General features: G+C 42.1%; 2 protein-coding genes across 3 annotated transcripts; both read left to right on the top strand.

The window, feature by feature from the left end:
* The first annotated feature begins 447 nt into the window (after positions 1 to 447).
* On the top strand, positions 448 to 3473 carry LOC139218970 (glycerol-3-phosphate acyltransferase 4-like). The gene is made up of 10 exons (XM_070850726.1): positions 448 to 694; positions 834 to 908; positions 1066 to 1155; positions 1266 to 1359; positions 1494 to 1609; positions 2159 to 2214; positions 2304 to 2389; positions 2475 to 2603; positions 2740 to 2819; positions 3276 to 3473. The coding sequence occupies exons 1-10, from the start codon at positions 492 to 494 to the stop codon at positions 3469 to 3471; spliced, it is 1125 nt and encodes a 374-aa protein (XP_070706827.1). The 5' UTR covers positions 448 to 491; the 3' UTR covers positions 3472 to 3473.
* A 1439-nt stretch (positions 3474 to 4912) lies between these two features.
* On the top strand, positions 4913 to 19253 carry LOC139218620 (trichohyalin-like). 2 transcript variants are annotated; one of them, XM_070850261.1, is made up of 7 exons: positions 4913 to 5337; positions 12693 to 13129; positions 13233 to 14470; positions 14654 to 15609; positions 16937 to 17791; positions 18163 to 18277; positions 18474 to 19253. In XM_070850261.1, exons 1-7 carry the CDS (start codon positions 4988 to 4990, stop codon positions 18678 to 18680), a joined length of 4158 nt encoding a protein of 1385 aa, XP_070706362.1. In that variant the 5' UTR covers positions 4913 to 4987; the 3' UTR covers positions 18681 to 19253. The 2 variants fall into 2 exon arrangements, with proteins under 2 accessions (XP_070706362.1, XP_070706360.1); XM_070850259.1 differs by having other exon boundaries at positions 13233 to 15609.
* Positions 19254 to 19409: the final 156 nt, after the last annotated feature.

Genomic DNA, 19409 nt, shown 5'->3' with positions numbered 1-19409 from the left:
TGAAGCTGAAAGTGGACCAGATTCCAAGGCCAATGTTTTATGATTTCATCACTCTGATCATATCACAGTCTACGCTGCTCATATTGACCAGCAGTGCTTGTTCCTGTTTGTCCATCTTCATAGCTGCTGGTCAGTAGTAGTATTGACCATGACCAGCTTCTTACACTTATGTTGCTGTCTATTCAACATGTCAGCAAAACTAATATACTGCTAAATAATGCTTTTTCTTTTAAATTAGTGGGCAACCTTACGAATGGAGATGGGAGCAAAGGAAAAGAACCAGCAACTCTATAAACCATGTAGCACCGGTAATGTTTCACTATTTCTCAGTCATGGATGCTTACTGTACCTGTATTATTTTTACCAGTAACTGAAATGTTCTTTTCATCGTCACTGTAGGAATCATAGCCAAAGAACCTTCGTCTTTGCAGCAGGAGATCCAGGAGCTCCGTGGCCCTGCCAGCTGTCTGCGCGCAGAGCCTGAGTTTGAGATGGCTGACATTTTCTACTTCTGCCGGAGAGGTGTGGAGAGCATCGTGGATGATGAGGTGACCAAGCGCTTTTCGGCCCAGGAACTTGAGAGCTGGAACTTACTGACTCGAAGCAACTACAACTTCCGTCACATAAGCCTGAGGCTTACTGTGCTGTGGGGCCTGGGAGTCCTCATCCGCTACGGCGTCCTGCTGCCTCTCAGGTCTGAGCAGCACACAGGCAGGTTCTGTGGTGGACGCAGCTTGAGATTCAGTATGAGATTTATCTCATGGTACAAAAGCTGTGAATGGGTGAACAACTGGCCCAGTATCGAGCCAACTGTATGTTGTTTTTTTCTGCAGGGTTACTCTGGCAGTCACTGGCATCAGTCTGCTTCTAGTCCTGACTACTCTGCTGGGCTTTTTACCAAATACAGAGTAAGTTTCCAAAGTAGACAGATGATCAAAAGCTACAAGATTGACTGCAGTAACGTCATATATTTTAGCCAGCTGGATGGTTGTTTGATAGATCTTGAAATGAGCATCCTAAAGGGAGCTGGAGTAATCGTTGTGGTGTTCTGCTGTGTGTCTTCAGGCTGAGGTCCATCCTGAGTGAGAAGGTTCACCTAATGTGTTACCGCATCTGTGTTAGAGCTCTCACAGCAATCATCACCTATCATAACAGGTACAAAGCATTCAATGTTCAGCAACAATATCAGCTTTAATATACAGTACAGTTATCAGCCTGGACAGTGTATTTGTCAGCAAGTTGTATGTTTGTGTCCTAAATTTCAGGGAGAACAAGCCAAAGAATGGAGGCATCTGTGTGGCCAATCACACAACACCCATTGATGTCATCATCTTGGCCAATGATGGCTGCTACTCTATGGTAGAAGAGTTTGTGTGTCCGATTCTGTGCGTGCTTCTGTTAGTGACTGAGTGTGTTCACTCTTCATACGACTGAAAGTTTATGAAAAATAACTGTTGCTTTTGAGCTGAACTTGAGTTGAACGCGCCTCTCAGGTGGGCCAGGTGCACGGAGGGTTGATGGGGATGATCCAGCGAGCCATGGTCAGATCCTCTCCTCACATCTGGTTTGAAAGATCAGAAGTCAAAGACAGACACCTGGTGGCCAAAAGGTGACCGTGCATCTTCTCAGTGCTGGCATTGCTCTTTGCTCCAGTTACAGTCGGTACGGCTGCTGTGCAACTAATTATTTAGGATGTTCAGCTCACTGTGTATTTAATATTCAACGTTTTCTTCAGCCCTTTTTCTGTTTGTATATGCCTTGTAGTGAATAGGTGTCACTAAACTGGGTACACATGGTTTAAAGTTAAGTAAACTATAGGAAAATATAAAAGAGAAATATGAAGTTGTGGTTGAAGCATTTGATAGTGGCCAAGACACATTTGCCACATAATGACTTAATAAGGAATAATAGTTTTGCACACACATAATAAGCATTGTTTTTAGCTAGGCGAGTGTTTGCACACTGGTATCAAAGCCTTATTATGAAAGCATTTAAGAAGGCAGTGTTTACCACATTTTATGCATTTTTTGCAGTTCATAAGCACTTAAGTAATTTTTCAACCATGGAGATGAGACTTTCAGACTGAACATCATTAGGTTTAGTCTAGAAGTGAGGATAGTTTTTTTTTTTAAATATTTGAATCACTTTGTCATTTCAGGCTTGGGGATCATGTTGCTGACAAAACCAAACAGCCCATCCTGGTCTTTCCTGAGGGTGTGTATGATGTGATTATTTTGTCATGTAGAGCCTATGAAGTTTGTTTAGTGTTGTTGAGCTCACTGTGCACACTGTGTCTTCTACAGGTACTTGCATCAACAACACATCAGTGATGATGTTCAAAAAGGGCAGCTTTGAAATTGGCTGCACCGTCTACCCAGTTGCTATTAAGGTAGAAACTTTTTTGCATCTTTTTCCTCCTTTCTCCTCATTTTCCTCTTGCCAGTGCTTGATATGACCTTATATCCATCTTGCAGTATGATCCTCGGTTTGGGGATGCTTTCTGGAACAGCAGCAAGTTTGGGATGGTGAATTATCTGCTGAGGATGATGAGCAGCTGGGCCATCGTCTGCAGCGTTTGGTACCTGCCGCCTATGAATAGACAGGTGCAACTCTTTGTCACAACATTACAAAGAAATATTTGTCTTACCAAAATCAGTGATAAAGCTTTCAGATCATCTATTGTTTATCCTGCTTTTTTCACCTTTTCTCAGCCTGTTCTTTCTTATTGTCCATGTGTAGGAGGGGGAGGATGCGGTGCAGTTTTCCAACAGAGTAAAAGCAGCCATAGCTGCACAAGGAGGATTAGTGGATCTCATTTGGTGAGTCATTATTTAGCTTTCCATCCAAATGTCACAGAATTTTCAGAAAATCAGCTAAATAAAATATGAATTTACGTGCATTTCCATTTGGAAAGGAGTCGGTTTATTCTCTTGTAAGGTAACATTATACATTATATATAGAAGGAAAGGATGCAACTTCCAATTGTGGAAAAAAAGTAGAAAACAAGATGGAAATATGGCATTTCTGTTTGTGTATGAGAAAGGTTACAGTCTCCTCATGCCTGCACACAGATCTGATGTCTTCATCTGTACATCATGATTGACAAACTTGCTGTTTGGTTCTATCACGTTTTGCTTTTATTAATACATCAAATTCTCTACATTAGCCAAGTGTCAAAATCTTATATAGGTTATTATGAGGTGTTTTTCCTTTTTAATTTTCTGCATTTAACTCTGTGTTGACACTGTTTTCCCTTCTTACCTGTATGATCTCAGGGATGGAGGGCTGAAACGAGCAAAAGTGAAAGAGGCTTTTAAAGAAGAGCAGCAGAAACTTTACAGTGAAGTTCTTGTGGGTGCGCAGGACCAGGGAGGCCAAAGTGATAACAAACATTTAGAGGAAGAAAATCCAACAGAGGATAAGGGAACAAAGATCCAACAGAGGGACAATGAAGACAAAGCAAACATTTGACATATGTAGATTGCTACATCTTATACAGTGACATTTTATATAATACTGAATCTGACTATTCATTATCACTGTAAATGTCATTTTTGCTTGACTCAGGATAAAAGAAAAGTATTTATGTTTTGATATTTATGTTTTTAACAGTGTAAAATCTTTATGTATTTGCATTGTATATATGATTGTGACAGTGAGACAGAAATGGTAATACAGTAGGTCGCTTTGCCTCTTTTTAACTAATTGTTCCTATTATGCCCTTTTTTGCCCTCCTTTTAATAACATGTCAGCTTTTTGTATATCTGATTAAAACATTCTCCTCTAAAACCGTTTTTGTAAAGAACTCAAAGCTAAAACATTACAGAGACTCTGCACAACCATTAAGAAAGACTACTGTAAGTGCCCAACACAGCATCACAGGTTACAACACAGTCAGACAGAAACTTTGGCGGTGTGTCATTTTACTAATTGGCTCAAGGCTCTATATGTGTCTTTCTTCACCTGTAATCCTTGCTGGGCGCCAGAGAGCAGAGGAAGGCAGAGCAAACGCAGTCTCACCTGGTGCACAGAATAAAGTGTGATAGTGTAGATATTCAGTCATCTCACGTTGTTAGGAAAGTCTTTTTTGAAGGCTTTGAGATGCAAAGGAGCCTTACTGGAAACTGTGCTCACTTTGTTCCCTGTGTTAAACAGCAGGAGTCAGTGTTCACACATGAACCACCTTGCATATTTTGGCGTGAAAGCGTTTTACACAACGCAGACGGGTTTCAATCTTGTCTAAAAGATCCATTCATGGGCTCAAACAGACAACAAAACAAACACATTCAAGGTGCTTTAGAGCGTTGAAACCACCTGGTGCGCAGGTGGGATGAAATCCATGCTGATTCTGGCTCTGCAGCCTGATTAAGGTTCATACTGGAGCTCTGTGTGAAACTGAATCCAACCTCAGGAAGCCTATCAGCTGTCACCAGCCTGTCAGGTGTCCTGTCCACTCTACAAGTGGCTGTTATTAAAGCAGAGCTCTCGCGTTTTCAGACCTATATCAGAAAAATAGGCAAGGCAAGAGTAGATTAAACTGTGACTATACATTCTAACAGTGAGTATTAACGTGTTTAATGAGAAAAGTATGAACAAAACTGTCCATTTAACTGAGTAGCTAAATCAATCCATCAGTGTTGTCCTTGTTCGGATGCAGCTGATGGGATGCTGATGCGCTCTGGCAGGTGTCAACAAGGATCAGGTGCAGCCTATTGGCTCCAGTAAATGATTGTTGTGGTGTGAATGAGCCTGACGAGCAGCGTGTCAGGTTTGTTCAGGGAGTCATGTAATCTGGGGGAGTGTCTTGTCTTAACCAGGGCCCCCTGTGGGTGGAACCACGCCCAATCAGCTGTTTCCTCAAGTTCAACCAAGCTCGTGGGAAAACTTTCCCTCGCTCCGGTGCAGTCCCCCGAAGGTAGACGCCACATCGTTTCGTCTTTGGATGTAAATTCTGTGCCGCGTTAATCCAGAAACAAGAGGTGTCAGCATGTCCCTGTCGGATCAGCAGTGGAGTCCCACAAGCGTCCAGGTAACGGTGCTCCAAGCCAGAGGCCTCAGGATAAAGGGCAAGAGCGGCACCAACGATGCGTACGCGGTCATGCAAGTGGGCAAAGAGAAGTATCAGACCTCGGTGGTGGAGAAGTGTGTGGCCCCGGTGTGGAAGGAGGAGGCCGCTTTCGACCTGCCGCCGCTGCTGCTTCAGGGAGGAGGCACCGAGCGATCCACGCTGCGTGTCCACGTCCTGCACCGGGCCCTGGTGGGTCCAGACAAACTGCTGGGACAGGCTGTCATCAGCCTCCTGCAGCTCAGTGAGGACAGAACCCGCAACAAGACCGAGTGAGTGCACACAGCTGGGAGACGGAGGGCTCATTATCTGAATAAAGATAAATCTACTGATTATTTTCTCGATTAATCGATTGCTTGTGTGATGTATGTCGGCAAGTAGCCAAATCCCCATCACAGGAAAGCTCTGAGCAGCAGTCCAAAACCATAAAGATATTTAGTGAAGCATTTTTGCATTAAAATGACTTTAAGAATTAATAGATTTGTCAACAGTCAAGTTTTCTGTAAATCAACCAATCAATGAATCGACTAATACTCTTTAAGCCTTTACCAAACAAATAACATTATTTCTGATTGAGCGTCTGTGCTGAAGTTTCTGATGGTGCTGTCTGTCATGCTGCAGCTTTATGGTCTTGCAGGGTGAAACTCCATAATCCCTATTAAATCCCTAATAATTACAAACCAAACAAAAGTTTTTTTGTGTAATAATTAAACCATGCAGCCTCTGTGGATCAGGGTTTCCATATTATTATGTTTTCCTTAATTTGTGCATTGGTAAAGACTCTGGTATTTACACAGAGGTGAGGCATTGGAGTGTGCGCACACAGCCATGCATCACCACTCAGACCCGCTTTGGTGGGTTTGACTTATGAATGTTACCCACTCGCTCCAGTGCAGCTTAAGGCCCCCCCTCTGCAGCAGCCTTCTAGAATGCCAAGCAGCATTACTTATTCATTCTTTCATTGACTGAGCATGTCAACGACGGAGAGATTTCCCCCAAAGAAGACCCAGACCTCACCTCAGTGCCCAGCGAGTCATGTTGTCTAAAGGATGCTAAGAAAAAAACATCAAGCATTCCTTTAAATACTGAATGCACACAGAGAAAAGTAGGTGAAGTAATAAACTGTAGTGGTTTCTTAGGCCTTGCTGGTACTACTGTGTAGTCTCAGTAATAGTGATTATACCTTTTTTCTTTTTAAGAAGAACATATGCTCATTGCTTGGTCGAAGGTGAGGTTTAACATTTTAACTCAAAATACCCCCGTAAATTAAATTTGAAAGGCAAAACCAATCAGCCACATCTGCAGTTCAGTAAGAATGGAAAATGTTCTCTTGTGCTAAGCTGTTTCTGAGTACTTTAGTCCCCCACCGTGTGACCAGCATTAATACAAAAGTAGACTGAATACCAGCTTGTTTGTCTAAATGAACACACACACACACACACACACTCTCTCTTCCTTCTCAAGGATTGTTTATTGGTGTTGTTCGAGTCTGTCTGCTCGCTGTGATCTAATGTCGTCCACAGATTTGATGTGTTTTACTGCTCATGTTTTCTTCATCATACAACAATATAGATTTACTGCCTGTTCATATTATGGCAAACTTTACAAAAAAACGGAGCAAGCAGTCAACCTGGTCACCGGGTCAGTGAAAAATCCATAGTGAAATAAGATTTGAGAGCATGAAATGAGTTTGCGATTGAAATGCATAACTTCTGGTACCTTTCTGGCTGCTCCTCGGCTTGGACTAGTGTCCAGCTCTTTTAGTAGGCCAAGCTGAACTTTACCTGGCTATATGATGCATGTTTAATCGGGCATGGTTTGGGGTTTTGTTGTGTTCCTGTCTACTGTTTTTGGCAACATGTCATTTAAAAATCAGATACTGGTTTACCTTGAACACTGCTGCATGTTGACACAGAGTTTTATGAAACGAAATGTGTAGTAAAATCGGCAGACATGGTTTAGCTGGTGTTGAGTTAATGCTCAGCTTGTGTTCTGTTCTTTCTGTAGACCTCTGTGTGCTTGGTGAGTGCACCTTGCCTCTGAGGGTTAAATCCAGCTTTAGCCTCACATTCCTGACTGTTTTATCTATGAAAAACAAACAGTGATGGTAACAGCCACAGTCTACCAAGGTCAGTTTCTCTGAGGAAGATCACTGTTCACTGTTCAAAAGAGAAACATGTTCCACAAGCTGCTCTACTATGTAAAGTGCGTGGTGTTTGCTGAATTCAGTTTTGCTCTTTTTGAACATGTTTTGCTTGCAAAAGAAGGCATGACTGTCAGTACAGTTTTACTCAACGGTGGTCAGGTGGTAATTAACAGAATGTATAGCAATGACTTTAGTTAATGGATCCTCGTAGTTATATTTATAAAGTTCCCTTTTAAAGTTTGTTTGATGTGCTTATTAAGTATTTGGTCACTTGATGATCGTATGGCTGTGTTTATTTGGTCATTTTTATTTTTATGAAATTTATTTGCTTTTAATCTTAAAGGAAAAAGACCGTGGAGAAAGTTTTAATTTGCATATTTACTATGAAAAGCCCATGGCTACTGGTAGGTGCTTGCGTGGGTTCTCTCCAGGTACTCTGGCTTCCTCTCACAGTCCAAAGACATGCAGGTTAGGTGACTCTAAATTGCCCGTAGGTGTGAGTGTGAGTGTGAATGGCTGTCTGTTTCGATGTGTCGGCCCTGCGATTGGCAACCAGTGTACCCCGCTTTCCCCCAATGTCATCTTGGATTGGCTCCAGCCCTTCTGTGACCCTTAAGGATAAGCGATATTGACCACTGATGGATGGAATTCAAATGAATCGATTTAAAAGACTGTCATTGTAAAATTACAAGTTACATCTGCTTTTTAAAAAAAGAGAATTTAAGAAACAAACATACAGCTGCACTAAAGATTATTCAACCCCCGTTGAAGGTTAGGTGTATTAGCAAAATGTACAAATTGAAATCACTGTAGCAGGATGTTCTTTTCAGCGTCTGCTTCATTCTTCCTCCTCCAGACATACTGCTGATCCACAGACCTGAAAAGTTCCAGTTTTGTTGCTCTGCTCCACAGAACAGAATCCCAAAACTTCTGTGGCTTATTTATATGGATTCTAGCATATTGGAGCCCACTTGTCTTGTGCTTTTGGGTCAGTAGTGGTGAATGTGTTGGAGTTCAGGCCTTCAGTGTTTAGTGTGCTCCTTACTGTAGAAACCACCAAGTCTTGCTGCAGGTCACTCGAGGGTTTTTGGCTTCCTCTTTCTGCCACGTCCAGTCAGTGCAGCCAGTGTTCCTTTAGCTTTGAACTTGTGAACTATGCTTCCAACAGCATCTCTAGGAACATTCAGAGCCTTTGCTGTCTTTTTGTATCTTTTTCCTTGTTTGTGGAAGACTATGATCTTCTGCCTTAACTTTTTGAACAATTCTCTTGACATACCCATATTTCTAACATGTAACCACAACTACTAGAGCAGTATAACAACCACATCAATGAGGCTACTGACGAGCGTATAGTGCACATTGTAGTGGAAAGAACAATGAGAAACCTGCAGAAAGACAAGCCTCACAGCTTTTTGACATTTGAAATGGCTTCATTCATTGTAAGGGAATTGTCAGTTTCGCTCTGCTTCCTTTGCACAGGCCTTCATTCTTGGCTCTGCTGACTTGTGGACGTGGACTGGTAAAATAAGCCGTGGACACTTTTGGTCCTCATTGTTGAGCTGTTTCACTCACTCAGCTCTTCTCCCACTCACACAGCTGTGTTCTGTGATAACAAAATGCTTGAGCCACTCAGAGCATTGTCTTATCAGGAGTTCAGGCTTCACAAGGAAGGATGTGTGTGTGCAGAAAGTAGAATACGTTTGCAAAATGTTGAGTCATGCATTTTCTTGTGGTTCTGTCTGCACTGCAGAACCGCCAACTCTCCATTCTCCACAGAGGTGTGAGGTTACTGAGTTTTAGGGCATCATCCTCATCATCATTCAGGCATTGTTGGTGGAAGCTACTTTTAATTCTTCCCCCTGCACGCTGCTTACTACCCCAACCAGCTAACGCCCAAACACTTTTGCAACTTCCCTATTGTTTAAACTGAACTAGCTTACTTCTTCTCTTTTTCTACTTGTTCATATAGGATATGCTGAGTTAGTGTGTACTGCACATTTCAGTGTGTTATAGTGTAAGCATATGATGCTAATACTGTACCATACAATACTACTCCAAATACTATTCGATCTCACATTTCCCAAAATATTTACTGCTTTTAATTACAGATTTACAAATCAGTGATGTAAAAAAACCAAATGTGTGGAAGAATATATTTTAAAGCGGCTATAATCACTGTCATTTATATTAACAATGGACTACATGACTTCTTGTATGTGAAAGGGGTTTTTCAGGGTCATAATCCTAGAGTGATAACATCAGGCTCTGTGGTTCCTCTCAGCTCTTCCTCAGCTTAGCTTAATTCTTGATTAACAATGGATCCCTTGTGATGTGTCACTGTGAACCCACTGAGAATAAACAACTTTGCAGCTCCCTTCAACTCTACCGAGCTTTATTCCATCCGTCAGTTTTGGTTTTAAGACCTGCAATTTCAATGTTGTGGTTTTCTGTTTGCAGCTGTAGCAGGTAGCTATTTTCTATACTATACTACTGTCTTGCACCACACAGCAAATAGACTAAGTTAGTGACTAGCTGGTGAACGTAGAGGAGCATTTGGCGGACTTTTAGCCAGACTTTTCCCTCAGATGTTGGTGGAGACCAAAAACGGATCTAAAGGAGAGTGTATATTGGTGGCCACAAACATGACAAGTGAATGCTAAAGTTTCTCTGTGTAAAGAGGCATATCTCTGCTAGCGAGGTCACCATATCAAATTGGATTGTGATAATATTCCAGTGTTCAGAACTTGTCTCCATTGCCCCACATTAGCTAATGCAGGTTAAAGGTCATATCGTCATTTATTTATCTTTATTTTGCTGAAGGTCTATAATGATAACACTGACTTAATGTATACCCTTTACTATACTATACTATACACCATTAGCTATAATTTCTATTATGAGGCCATAGTGAGGAATGTGTAGTTTCACAATGAAACTAAAGCTTACGAGGATTCTCAGAGGGATCAGATGAATTATTCTTCATAACTTTGGACCACATATAAATATGTCACTGTGAAATGGAGTAAGAGTTGAACAGCTACAGAACACTGTCCACATATACATGCGAGATAAATGCATTACTATCTGTTTAGCAGTTTAGTTTGAATCATCAGGAAACTCTGTGGCATATTTATAATGTCAAGGCCTGAAAAATTGCAAATCACATCTCTTGCATCATCAGTGGGAGGCAGATGAGCTGTGGCAACAGTCTCACCAGTTTCACAAACTCCAGGAAAAGGCCTTTCCCTCCTTTTTTAATTTGTTTGTGCCACACATGCAAAGCATTCCTGAGGGAGGAAGAGGAGGGTGAATCTCAGCAACATCTTATTCAGAGAGGAAGGCACTGTATTCAGTGTCAGTGGCCTCATAGCCACAGCACCCGCACACACACTCACACACGGCCTCTTCCTCATTTCCTCATTTCCCCTGGAATCCAGATTTCAGTTGGAGTTGTTTGTTCAGTGGTGAGCTGACCTCAGATTTCTGCCTGATGGGCAGTTTTTATGCTGACTGCTCCTTTTTGTTGTTCTGTGAAATTATTCTGCTTATTCTGAGAGCCTTCTGTCAGTATTGGACCGTGACACAGGTGCAGTGCTGTCTCTTTAGGCTTGTCTACATGTTATTACAGGACTTGCATTTGAAGTTGCTAGACTGAGTTTGTGACCAGTGTTTATGCTATTGTTGTCTTGGTATTTTATTGTCTGTATCTAAATGCGGTGGTTAAACCAAGAACAGGGACACGTGACCATGCTGTAAAGTTTGTTGGCATTTATTCTTTCTCTCCAGCACCTACCTGCAGTATGTTTAAAGGGTGATGAGGAGGTTAATAGCAGATTGGTTCCCTGTCTGACCAGTTTAGGTGTTGAGAGGAACAGAGACTAATCTTGTTATAAGAAAACTCCCTCCCTCAGGGGGGGTCTGACTGTCTGCAGGGTTAGATGTCTGGGAATGTGTAGTATACACAAGTCAAGTGTCTCCAAGGCGTAGTGGGTCACAAGCTATCAGAGAGCCTGCTATGCATAAAACTATATTACAAGCCTGATCCCGATGTGATACTTTCTATTAGGATTTGACCATATGAGACACCAGAGGAAAGTATTAGTATTTTTTTTACAAAACAAAACTTTCCTTCATGTCCAGTTAGCTGCTTGTCCTTAGATCCTGACAGACTTTCCAAAAACATTCAATTCTCTGCTGAGTCACTCTCCATTTGCTACGGGATGGATCATAGTTTCCACCATCTATGATTCCTTTAAACCATTCAGTAGGTGGCATTAAGGTGAATCATAGCTTGTAGTGGAACAGTGCTCCATTACCAGTCTTTTCTGCATTTACACAGAAGACGACAGCGTTTTCATTTTTGGGAATGAACGCTGGACCTTGGAAGGACCAGGCTCCGCTTCTGTGCTTTCAGTCAAGTTGTGCAGTATAACAATGATATGATCATACTGTGTTTCATTTGCTTAAAATTAGTCTTATTAAGATTATGATATTAATTATTGAACTATATTGCTCAGCCCTGAGCCTAGATGCTGAATAAATAAGGGTTGATTGTCTACCCCTTTTAGGCCTTTCGCTTTTTATTTTCTAATTCTTCAATGATCCCTAAAGGAGATACAGAGACAAAGTTACACACACACACACAAAAAGGGAAAAAATAGAATCAAAGTAAGTTGGCAGCAAGACTTTCTGTCCAGCAATGGGCAAATACAGACAATAAAGATAAATATGAATAGTGAATCAATGTATAAATGGGAAAACTGTAGCCATTAGTATATTAACACATTTAGGACATATCTTAGGACATGTCTTAGGACATAAATATCTATATTTTTTTTAAATTGGCAGATTATGAATAGAATGTCTCAATTTAGAAACATTTGCTCTGTACTCTGGGTTAAGCAAAAAAGACAGTCTTAAACAATAATCATGTCAGTCCTGCAGAATAAGTCCTGCAGAAAAAGATCATAACATAGATATCATAATTCACATCCACTAAAGCGGCTATAATGAGCATTTTTCTAATAACAATATATCAAATGATAACGTAAAAACAATTGACAGAGTGAAAGCGATGAACCTACAGAGAGTTACTACCTCTGTTGGGCTTTACAGCAGATATCGGCTCATTGTTGAGCTGTCTGACCCAGACATTTACGTTTTTTGTTCAACCTCACCATTTTCATAGTATTGTTTCCCGCCACAGCAACTACAGGCAATAGGCATCAAGAAAGCTTTAAAACTACAAAACACTTCCTGCTCAGCATCAAATGGCAGACGGACACAGTTAGTGAGGAGCCAGGCATGTCCCCATAACTGCTGTATGCATTAGAGGTTTGCCTTATTACTGACCGCAGACAAAAAAAATCAATGATTTCCAGAATGTGTTCTTTTCTAAAATATTTTATTAGATATTTTCATATTATGTACCTGTTAAACTGCCTTCAATAAATGTTCTAATAAGATCCTTCTCTTTAACAGGTGGTTTAAGTTGTTGGACAAAACTGGCAAAGCAGACAAAGACAGAGGAGAGGTACTTGTGGACATCCAGTTCATGAGAAACAATATGACCGCCAGCATGTTTGACCTCTCTGCTGCTGGCAAATCCAGATCTCGCCTGGGCAAGTTCAAGGACAAAGTTCGTGGAAAGAAAAAGGAATCGGATGCTTCATCCACCATGTTGCCGTCCTTCACTCAGGTTCTAACAGACAGCGAGGAGGAGGAGAAGGAGGGAAACGAGGGCGGTGAGGTAGCTGCGAGCAAGGATGAGAAAAAGAAAAAGCACAAGATGAAGTCTTTGTTTTCTTCCAAGTCAAACCTGCAGAGAAACATGTCTCAGTCCATGTCTGTTCTGCCTGCGAAGAACTCCTCACTGAGTAGCAGCCAGTCATCCGGTCTAAATGTGGATTCGTCTGAAGGTCGGGAGCGACACTTTTTAATTCACTCTATCACCGTTATGTTATTTATTATCTCTTGTCCTCTGTGTCAGAAACCCTTGTTGACTCTCCCCTGTCTTTCCAGGTAAAAAGAAATTCAAGTTCATGATACACAAACGCTCAGACAGTAAAGATTCCTCCTCTGGTCAGCAAAAACATGGCCCTGCAGAACAGAGTAACTTGTGCATCAATGGTAGTCATGTATACTGTGAAGAGCCGCAGCCCCGGGCCTCTCGCATCAGCTCTAACTTCAGTCTGACCAGCTCTGGCCACGGATCCATGGAAGACGTCCCTGAAAGCTCTCCTCCATCTGTTGACTCCCTGAGAGCAGTGACACAATATTCGCCCTGGAAGGAGGAGGAGGAAGAGATGGAGGAAGAGACGGCTGAAGCAGAAAATATAACAGAGGATGAACAAACACTGGAGGAAGAGGGAAGGATCAGGATGGTGGAGGAAAGGAAAAGAAAAGCAGAGGAAGAAGACAGGGTTAGGAGACAAGAAGAGGAGCGTGAGAGAATGGCTGAGGAGAAGAGGAAACGAGAGGAAGAAGAAAGAAGACGGACTGAAGAAGAGAGAGCGAAAAGGGAGGAAGAGGAAAAAATTAGGACAGAGGAGAGGGAGAAGAAAAGACAAGAGGAGGAGCGTGAAAGAATAGCAGAAGAAAAGAGGAGAATTGAGGAAGAAGAAAAAAGGCAAAGAGAGGAAGAAGAGAGGATCAGGATGGAGGAGGAGAGAGCTCAGGAAGAGAGAAGGAGGCGAGAGGCAGAGGAGAGGGCAAGGAAACAAGAAGAAGAGCGTAAATTGGAGGAAAAGAAGAGACTGGAGGAGGAGGAGGAGAAGAGGGCTGAGGAAGAGAGGAGGAGACGAGAGGAAGAGGAGATGGTGAGAAGAGAAGAAGAGCAAGAGGAAAAGAGGAGGCAAGAGGAAAAAGAAAGGAGAATTGAGGAAGAAGAGAGGATCCGGATGGAGGAGGAGAGAGCTCGGGAAGAGAGAAGGAGACGAGAGGTAGAGGAGAGGGCCAGGAAACAAGAAGAAGAGCGTAAATTGGAGGAAAAGAAGAGACTGGAGGAGGAAGAGGAAAGGATTAGGAGGGAGGAGAAGACGGCTGAGGAAGAGAGGAGGAGACGAGAGGAAGAGGAGATGGTGAGAAGACAAGAAGAAGAGCAAGAGGAAAAGAGGAGGCAAGAGGAAAAAGAAAGAAGGAGAATTGAGGAAGAAGAGAGGATCAGGATGGAGGAGGAGAGGGCTCAGGAAGAGAGGAGACGAGAGGTAGAGGAGAGGGCCAGGAAACAAGAAGAAGAGCGTAATTTGGAGAAAAAAAGAGTGGAGGAAGAAGAAAAAAGACAGATTGAAGAGGAGAGGGTTAGAAAGGAGGAAGAGGAGAGGATTAAGAGGGAGGAGGAGAGGGCTGAGGAAGATGAGATGGTGAGAAAACAAGAAGAAGAGCATAAATTAAAGGAAAAGAGGAGACTGCAGGAAGAAGAAAGAAGGATAGAGGAGGAAAAGGTTAGAAAGGAGGAAGAGGAAAGGGTTAGGAGGGAGGAGGAGAGGGCTGAGGAAGAGAGGAGGAGACGAGAGGAAGAGGAGATGGTGAGAAGACAAGAAGAAGAGCGGGAGGAAAAGAGGAGGCTAGAGGAACAAGAAAGGAAGCGCATGGAACAGGAGGAAAGGATTAAGAAAGAAGAGGAGGAGAAGGCTAGAAAGGAAAAGGAAGAATATGAGAGATTGGTAGAGAAAAACAGGAAACTAGAAGAGGAAGAAAGAAAAAGGATTGAGGAAGAGGAAAGATTAAGGGTGGAGGAAGAGAGAAGACAGAGGGAGGAGGAGGAGGAGGAGAGAGTTAGGAGACAGGAACAGGCTGAGAAGTTAGCAGAGGAAAAGGGGATACTAGAAGAGCAAGAAAGGAGGAGAATTGAGGAAGAAGAGAAAAGGCAAAGGGAGGAGGAGGAAAAGATGAGGGAAGAGGAAGAGAGGAGGAAGAAAGAAGCAGAGCGTGAGAAGTTAGCAGAGGAGAAGAGGATACTGGGAGAGCAAGAAAGGAGGAGAATTGAGGAAGAGGAGGAGAGGCAAAGGGAGGAGGAGGAAAGGACTGAGGAAGAGGAGAGGGCTAGGAAGGAGAAGGAAGAAATGGAGAGATTAGCAGAAGAGAGGACAAGACTAGAGGAACAAGAAATAAGGAGCGTTGAGGAAGAGGAGAGGATCGGAAGAGAGGAGAAAGCTGACAAGGAGAGGAAAGAGGAGGAGGCCAGGAAGCTGGAAAAAGAGACGTTAAGAGATGCAGAGGAAAAGAAGAAGAAGAAGGAAAATGAAACAAAACACAAAGCCGCAGGTACGAAACCTGAAGCGGCTCCAGAGAGTCCTGCAGAAGTCACTTCTACTAATCCGTTTGATGAAGACGTTTCAAATAATCCCTCTGAGGAGAATCACGACTCTTCTACCGGACTGTCAACTATCCAGCAACGGTGAGTTCAGGTCATCTTACAACACATGAATCGAAAACGCTGGGATAAAGACAAAATATGTTTAATTCCACAATAACATAAGAAACGATACCAGTGACGTACCTTCATTGTATTGTAGTGTAAAAATACACTTTTCACACCTTTTACCTTCATCACTGTTCTACCAAAGTTGTTTCCAGGTTCAGTCAGTCTTGTGATCATAAATAAAAGATGTACAACCCGCTTTTCAAAATGTATTTGACAAAATAGAAAATAAACATATTTTAAAATGAAATATAAGCTCTTTAAAATGTTTTTTTTACAAAATGTAATCTTAATCTTAAAACAGGTGTGTGCAAAAAAAAAATAGAAAAAGACGGCCGTGCTTTTAGCTGAATGCTAATGTCAGCATGCTTAAGGCTAAAATGCAGAAGTTTAGCAAGTATTATAGTGTATTGGCATGTTCACCATCAGGAAACTAAATAAATTGCTAATTAGCACCGGTGGTAGTTTTTCTGATATGAGGTCAACAATCAAAGAATTGGACATTTTTACGTGCTTGGCCTGATGATGGCAATAAGTCGGACATCACCAAGAAACTTCCCAGTGTCACAGTTTACAGGTTGAAGTGTTCAGCTCACCCGCCTTAGTTATCAATAACAAAACAGGACCAGGAACAGAAGTGCAAAGGAGCAAGTGAAACCAAATTCGGTCAATTAAAGTCAGCCATTTACATGCACACAAAATGTTATCTGAATGTTGTTTATCATCTGTATTCTCAGTCTCTCAGAAATGACGCGGCAACAGTTCCTTTCAGCACTTTTAAAACGCAACCTAAAGCTGACACCGTCATGAAAATTGCATAGCTCCGTGCTTGCTTGCTAGTGTTCAGAGTTGAGTGATCAGATCACATGCACGAGTGTGAGCAAGGGACATGTTTCTGTTGTCAACTGAGATTGGGAGCTCATTGCAGAGTCTTACCTCATTATATCAGGTGTCATACGACCAAGGGAGTAATGAGTAAGAGTGAGAGAGCAGGAGGAGGGTCATTTCAGAGAAAACTCACAGCAAGATTTACTTTTACTGTGTTAAAAACAGTTATATCAACACATCTTGCCATCACATTACACTGCCTTCGTTAAATACTGTTTTTTCAAAAGAAGACAGTTTCTAGTTTTACACAAAATTTAAACATTTCTTTTCTACATTATTCAAGGCCAGTGGGACACTTTTTATATCCAGCTTTATTTTCATACATCATTAAAGCATTTCATCTTCCCTATACGACGAATCAAACGTTTAAGTCTGCGCAAATGTCATGTAGTCTAATGTCGTGTCTCATTTCCAGGTGTCAACCTGCTGCGTCTACGGTGGGGAGCGAGACAGTTTCCACTAAAGAAAATGAACTTATCAGCACTCAACGTGACAGGCGAGCAGCTCCGCAGCCTCCAGGAAGGAATCAAGCTCAGAGACAGAGTCAGAGGGAGCAGGATGTATCTACACGACATCAGGCACAAATGAACAAGCACAGCAAAGACAAAGAAGTCAAAACCGTCAGTGTTCTCCCTCAGCGCTCGGTGAAAATGATCTCTCCTCTGAATAAGTCGCCCGCAGATGCAAAGAACACACAGAGCTTGATGCAAAGTGGTACCACCAAAGGAACGTCAAATGTCGCCAAACACAGTAAGCGCCCTGCTCCGGCCAGGCCCCGCTCTGTGGAAGAAGAGCCTTCTTCTGATCCAAAAACAGCATCCCAGGCAAAACAAGTCCCAGTTGTTTATGGCTTGAATCCATTCGAGGACGACGAAGATGAAAATGAACCGACAGCCCGAGATGATCCAGCGTCTGGTAATACCCGGTCAGTACAATGGCCTCCAGCCAGGTCACAAGCTGCTGATAAAGGCATCGCCCTTCAAACAAAAAGCAAATCTTCAAAGACGGCTCGTGCTCCCCTACTGCCCGCTAAGAAAGCTGCCACATCAAGCACTTTAATCAGCCAAAACACGGGAGACCGTGTTACAGATAATAAAGGTGTGACTGCACCCGTTGATGGCGTAACCCGCACACGTGACCCCGAGCCAGAAGCCAGACGTCCTGTGCACATCGGGGAGACTCGGCCACAAGAGTCCCAGCCTGCAACCGTGCAGAGTCCAGGAGAGGAGGCAGGTGGGAAGAAGGAGGGGCCCCCTCGAACGTCACGCAGGTGAGACAGTTCAGTTCAACACAATATTTATGTCACTCATCCATCCCATCATATATAATACCATTATACCATATAATACCCATTGCAAATTAGGTGTATTGGCAAAATCTATGATTATGATGCTTGACAAAGAGGGGATTGGATATTTGTGAGACTGCATTAGTCATTAAAAGTGGCATTTTGTGTTGAATTTGGAGAAACCACCTGTAATTTTAGCTATGTTGTGCTATTTCTTTTAAGTTTAATTTTAAGTTTGTAAATTTTGCTAAATTGCAATGGGGTGGGGGTTTTAAATAATTTTGAGTGCAACTCTCACAGCTTAATGGCCTCAGTGCCTGAATCTATGTGTCTTTCTTTCTTTGTCATTGCAGGCTTCAACCAGTCAAACCCCTTAGTCCTTTGGAACAGCAGTCAGTCTCACTTGTTAAAGGGGGAAAAGATGATAAAACCACAGGCATCTTCTGTGAAGTTCAGGAGAAAACAAAGGTATCTCTTACCAAAAATTGTATGGTGGTTAAAGGATTTTCTCTTTCAGTTATCAGAGTAAATTGACAAAGGAAGGTTTCTGTGTTTTTCATATGTAGATGCTTGTTTGTCTGGTTCATCGAGTAGCATCAACACTTAAATCTTACACTTGTGTCTCATTTGTGTTTAATTCTGCTCGGTTTATGTGCTCTCACAGGTGAATGACACCAGGCGCAGAGGGCCGTACTCCCAGCTGACTCAGGAGGAGCTCATCTCTCTGGTGCTTAAGCAGGAAAACCAGCTCTCACAGAGAGACAAAAAGATATCCGAGATGGAGCTGTACATTGACAACTTGCTTGTGCGCGTCATGGAGGAGAAACCAAGTATTCTCATGTCCATGAACTCTCTGAAGAAAGCAGTGTAGGTCATGCTTTATTCACAGTGTGAAAGGTTTGAGTCTCCAAGGTCTGAACAGTTTGGAGGTGAAGTTTAAGTTGTCGGTAAATGAGTAACGATGAGGACTGTGAAATAGTCTATAATAGTCTAAGCCTTTCTATTATGTCAACTTGCAATCAGAGATGTTGAGAACAAAGATTGAAAAAAATTCTAAATATTAATTAATTAATTTAGTAATGTTTTTGAGACTTTTCTACAGTATGTACATGTATGATGTTGAAATAACCAGGCTTGTGTATTTCTTATGACTGTATTTTTGTGTTGAGCAGAACATTCTTTCCAGAGAGCACTTTGATAAATGTTGAATGTTTTGACAAAAAAAGACTATAGACTGTTAGTATCCTGTCCCCTGCTGATACAGTATCTCCAGTATGAAGAACATCCTTATTTTATTGTCCAAAATGAGTGCGTGAGAACAAGCGAGAGAGAATGAGAGACCAGAACACGGGTAAGGTGTCACATTGGTTATCTGAAACAATGTTTGTATTTTTCAACCATAAAAGTAAAAAGCTAAATAAACTGCACTATTTATTTAATAAAACTTTGAGTGGTAAATATTTTCAATTATATTATTTTTGCACTGAACAGAGGAGATAAAAGGTTTATTTTGATACCTTAACCAAAGTCCTGTACTAAAGCTAGCAATAGCACACATGTCCCTCTCGCCCTGCATGCATGGAACAACATTATCCAGCTG

The sequence above is a fragment of the Pempheris klunzingeri genome, chromosome 19, assembly GCF_042242105.1.
Source record: "Pempheris klunzingeri isolate RE-2024b chromosome 19, fPemKlu1.hap1, whole genome shotgun sequence".
Taxonomy (NCBI): Eukaryota; Metazoa; Chordata; class Actinopteri; order Acropomatiformes; family Pempheridae; genus Pempheris; species Pempheris klunzingeri.
The sequence above is the reverse complement of the archived record's forward strand: the minus strand, read 5'-3'. Positions and strand labels throughout refer to the sequence as shown.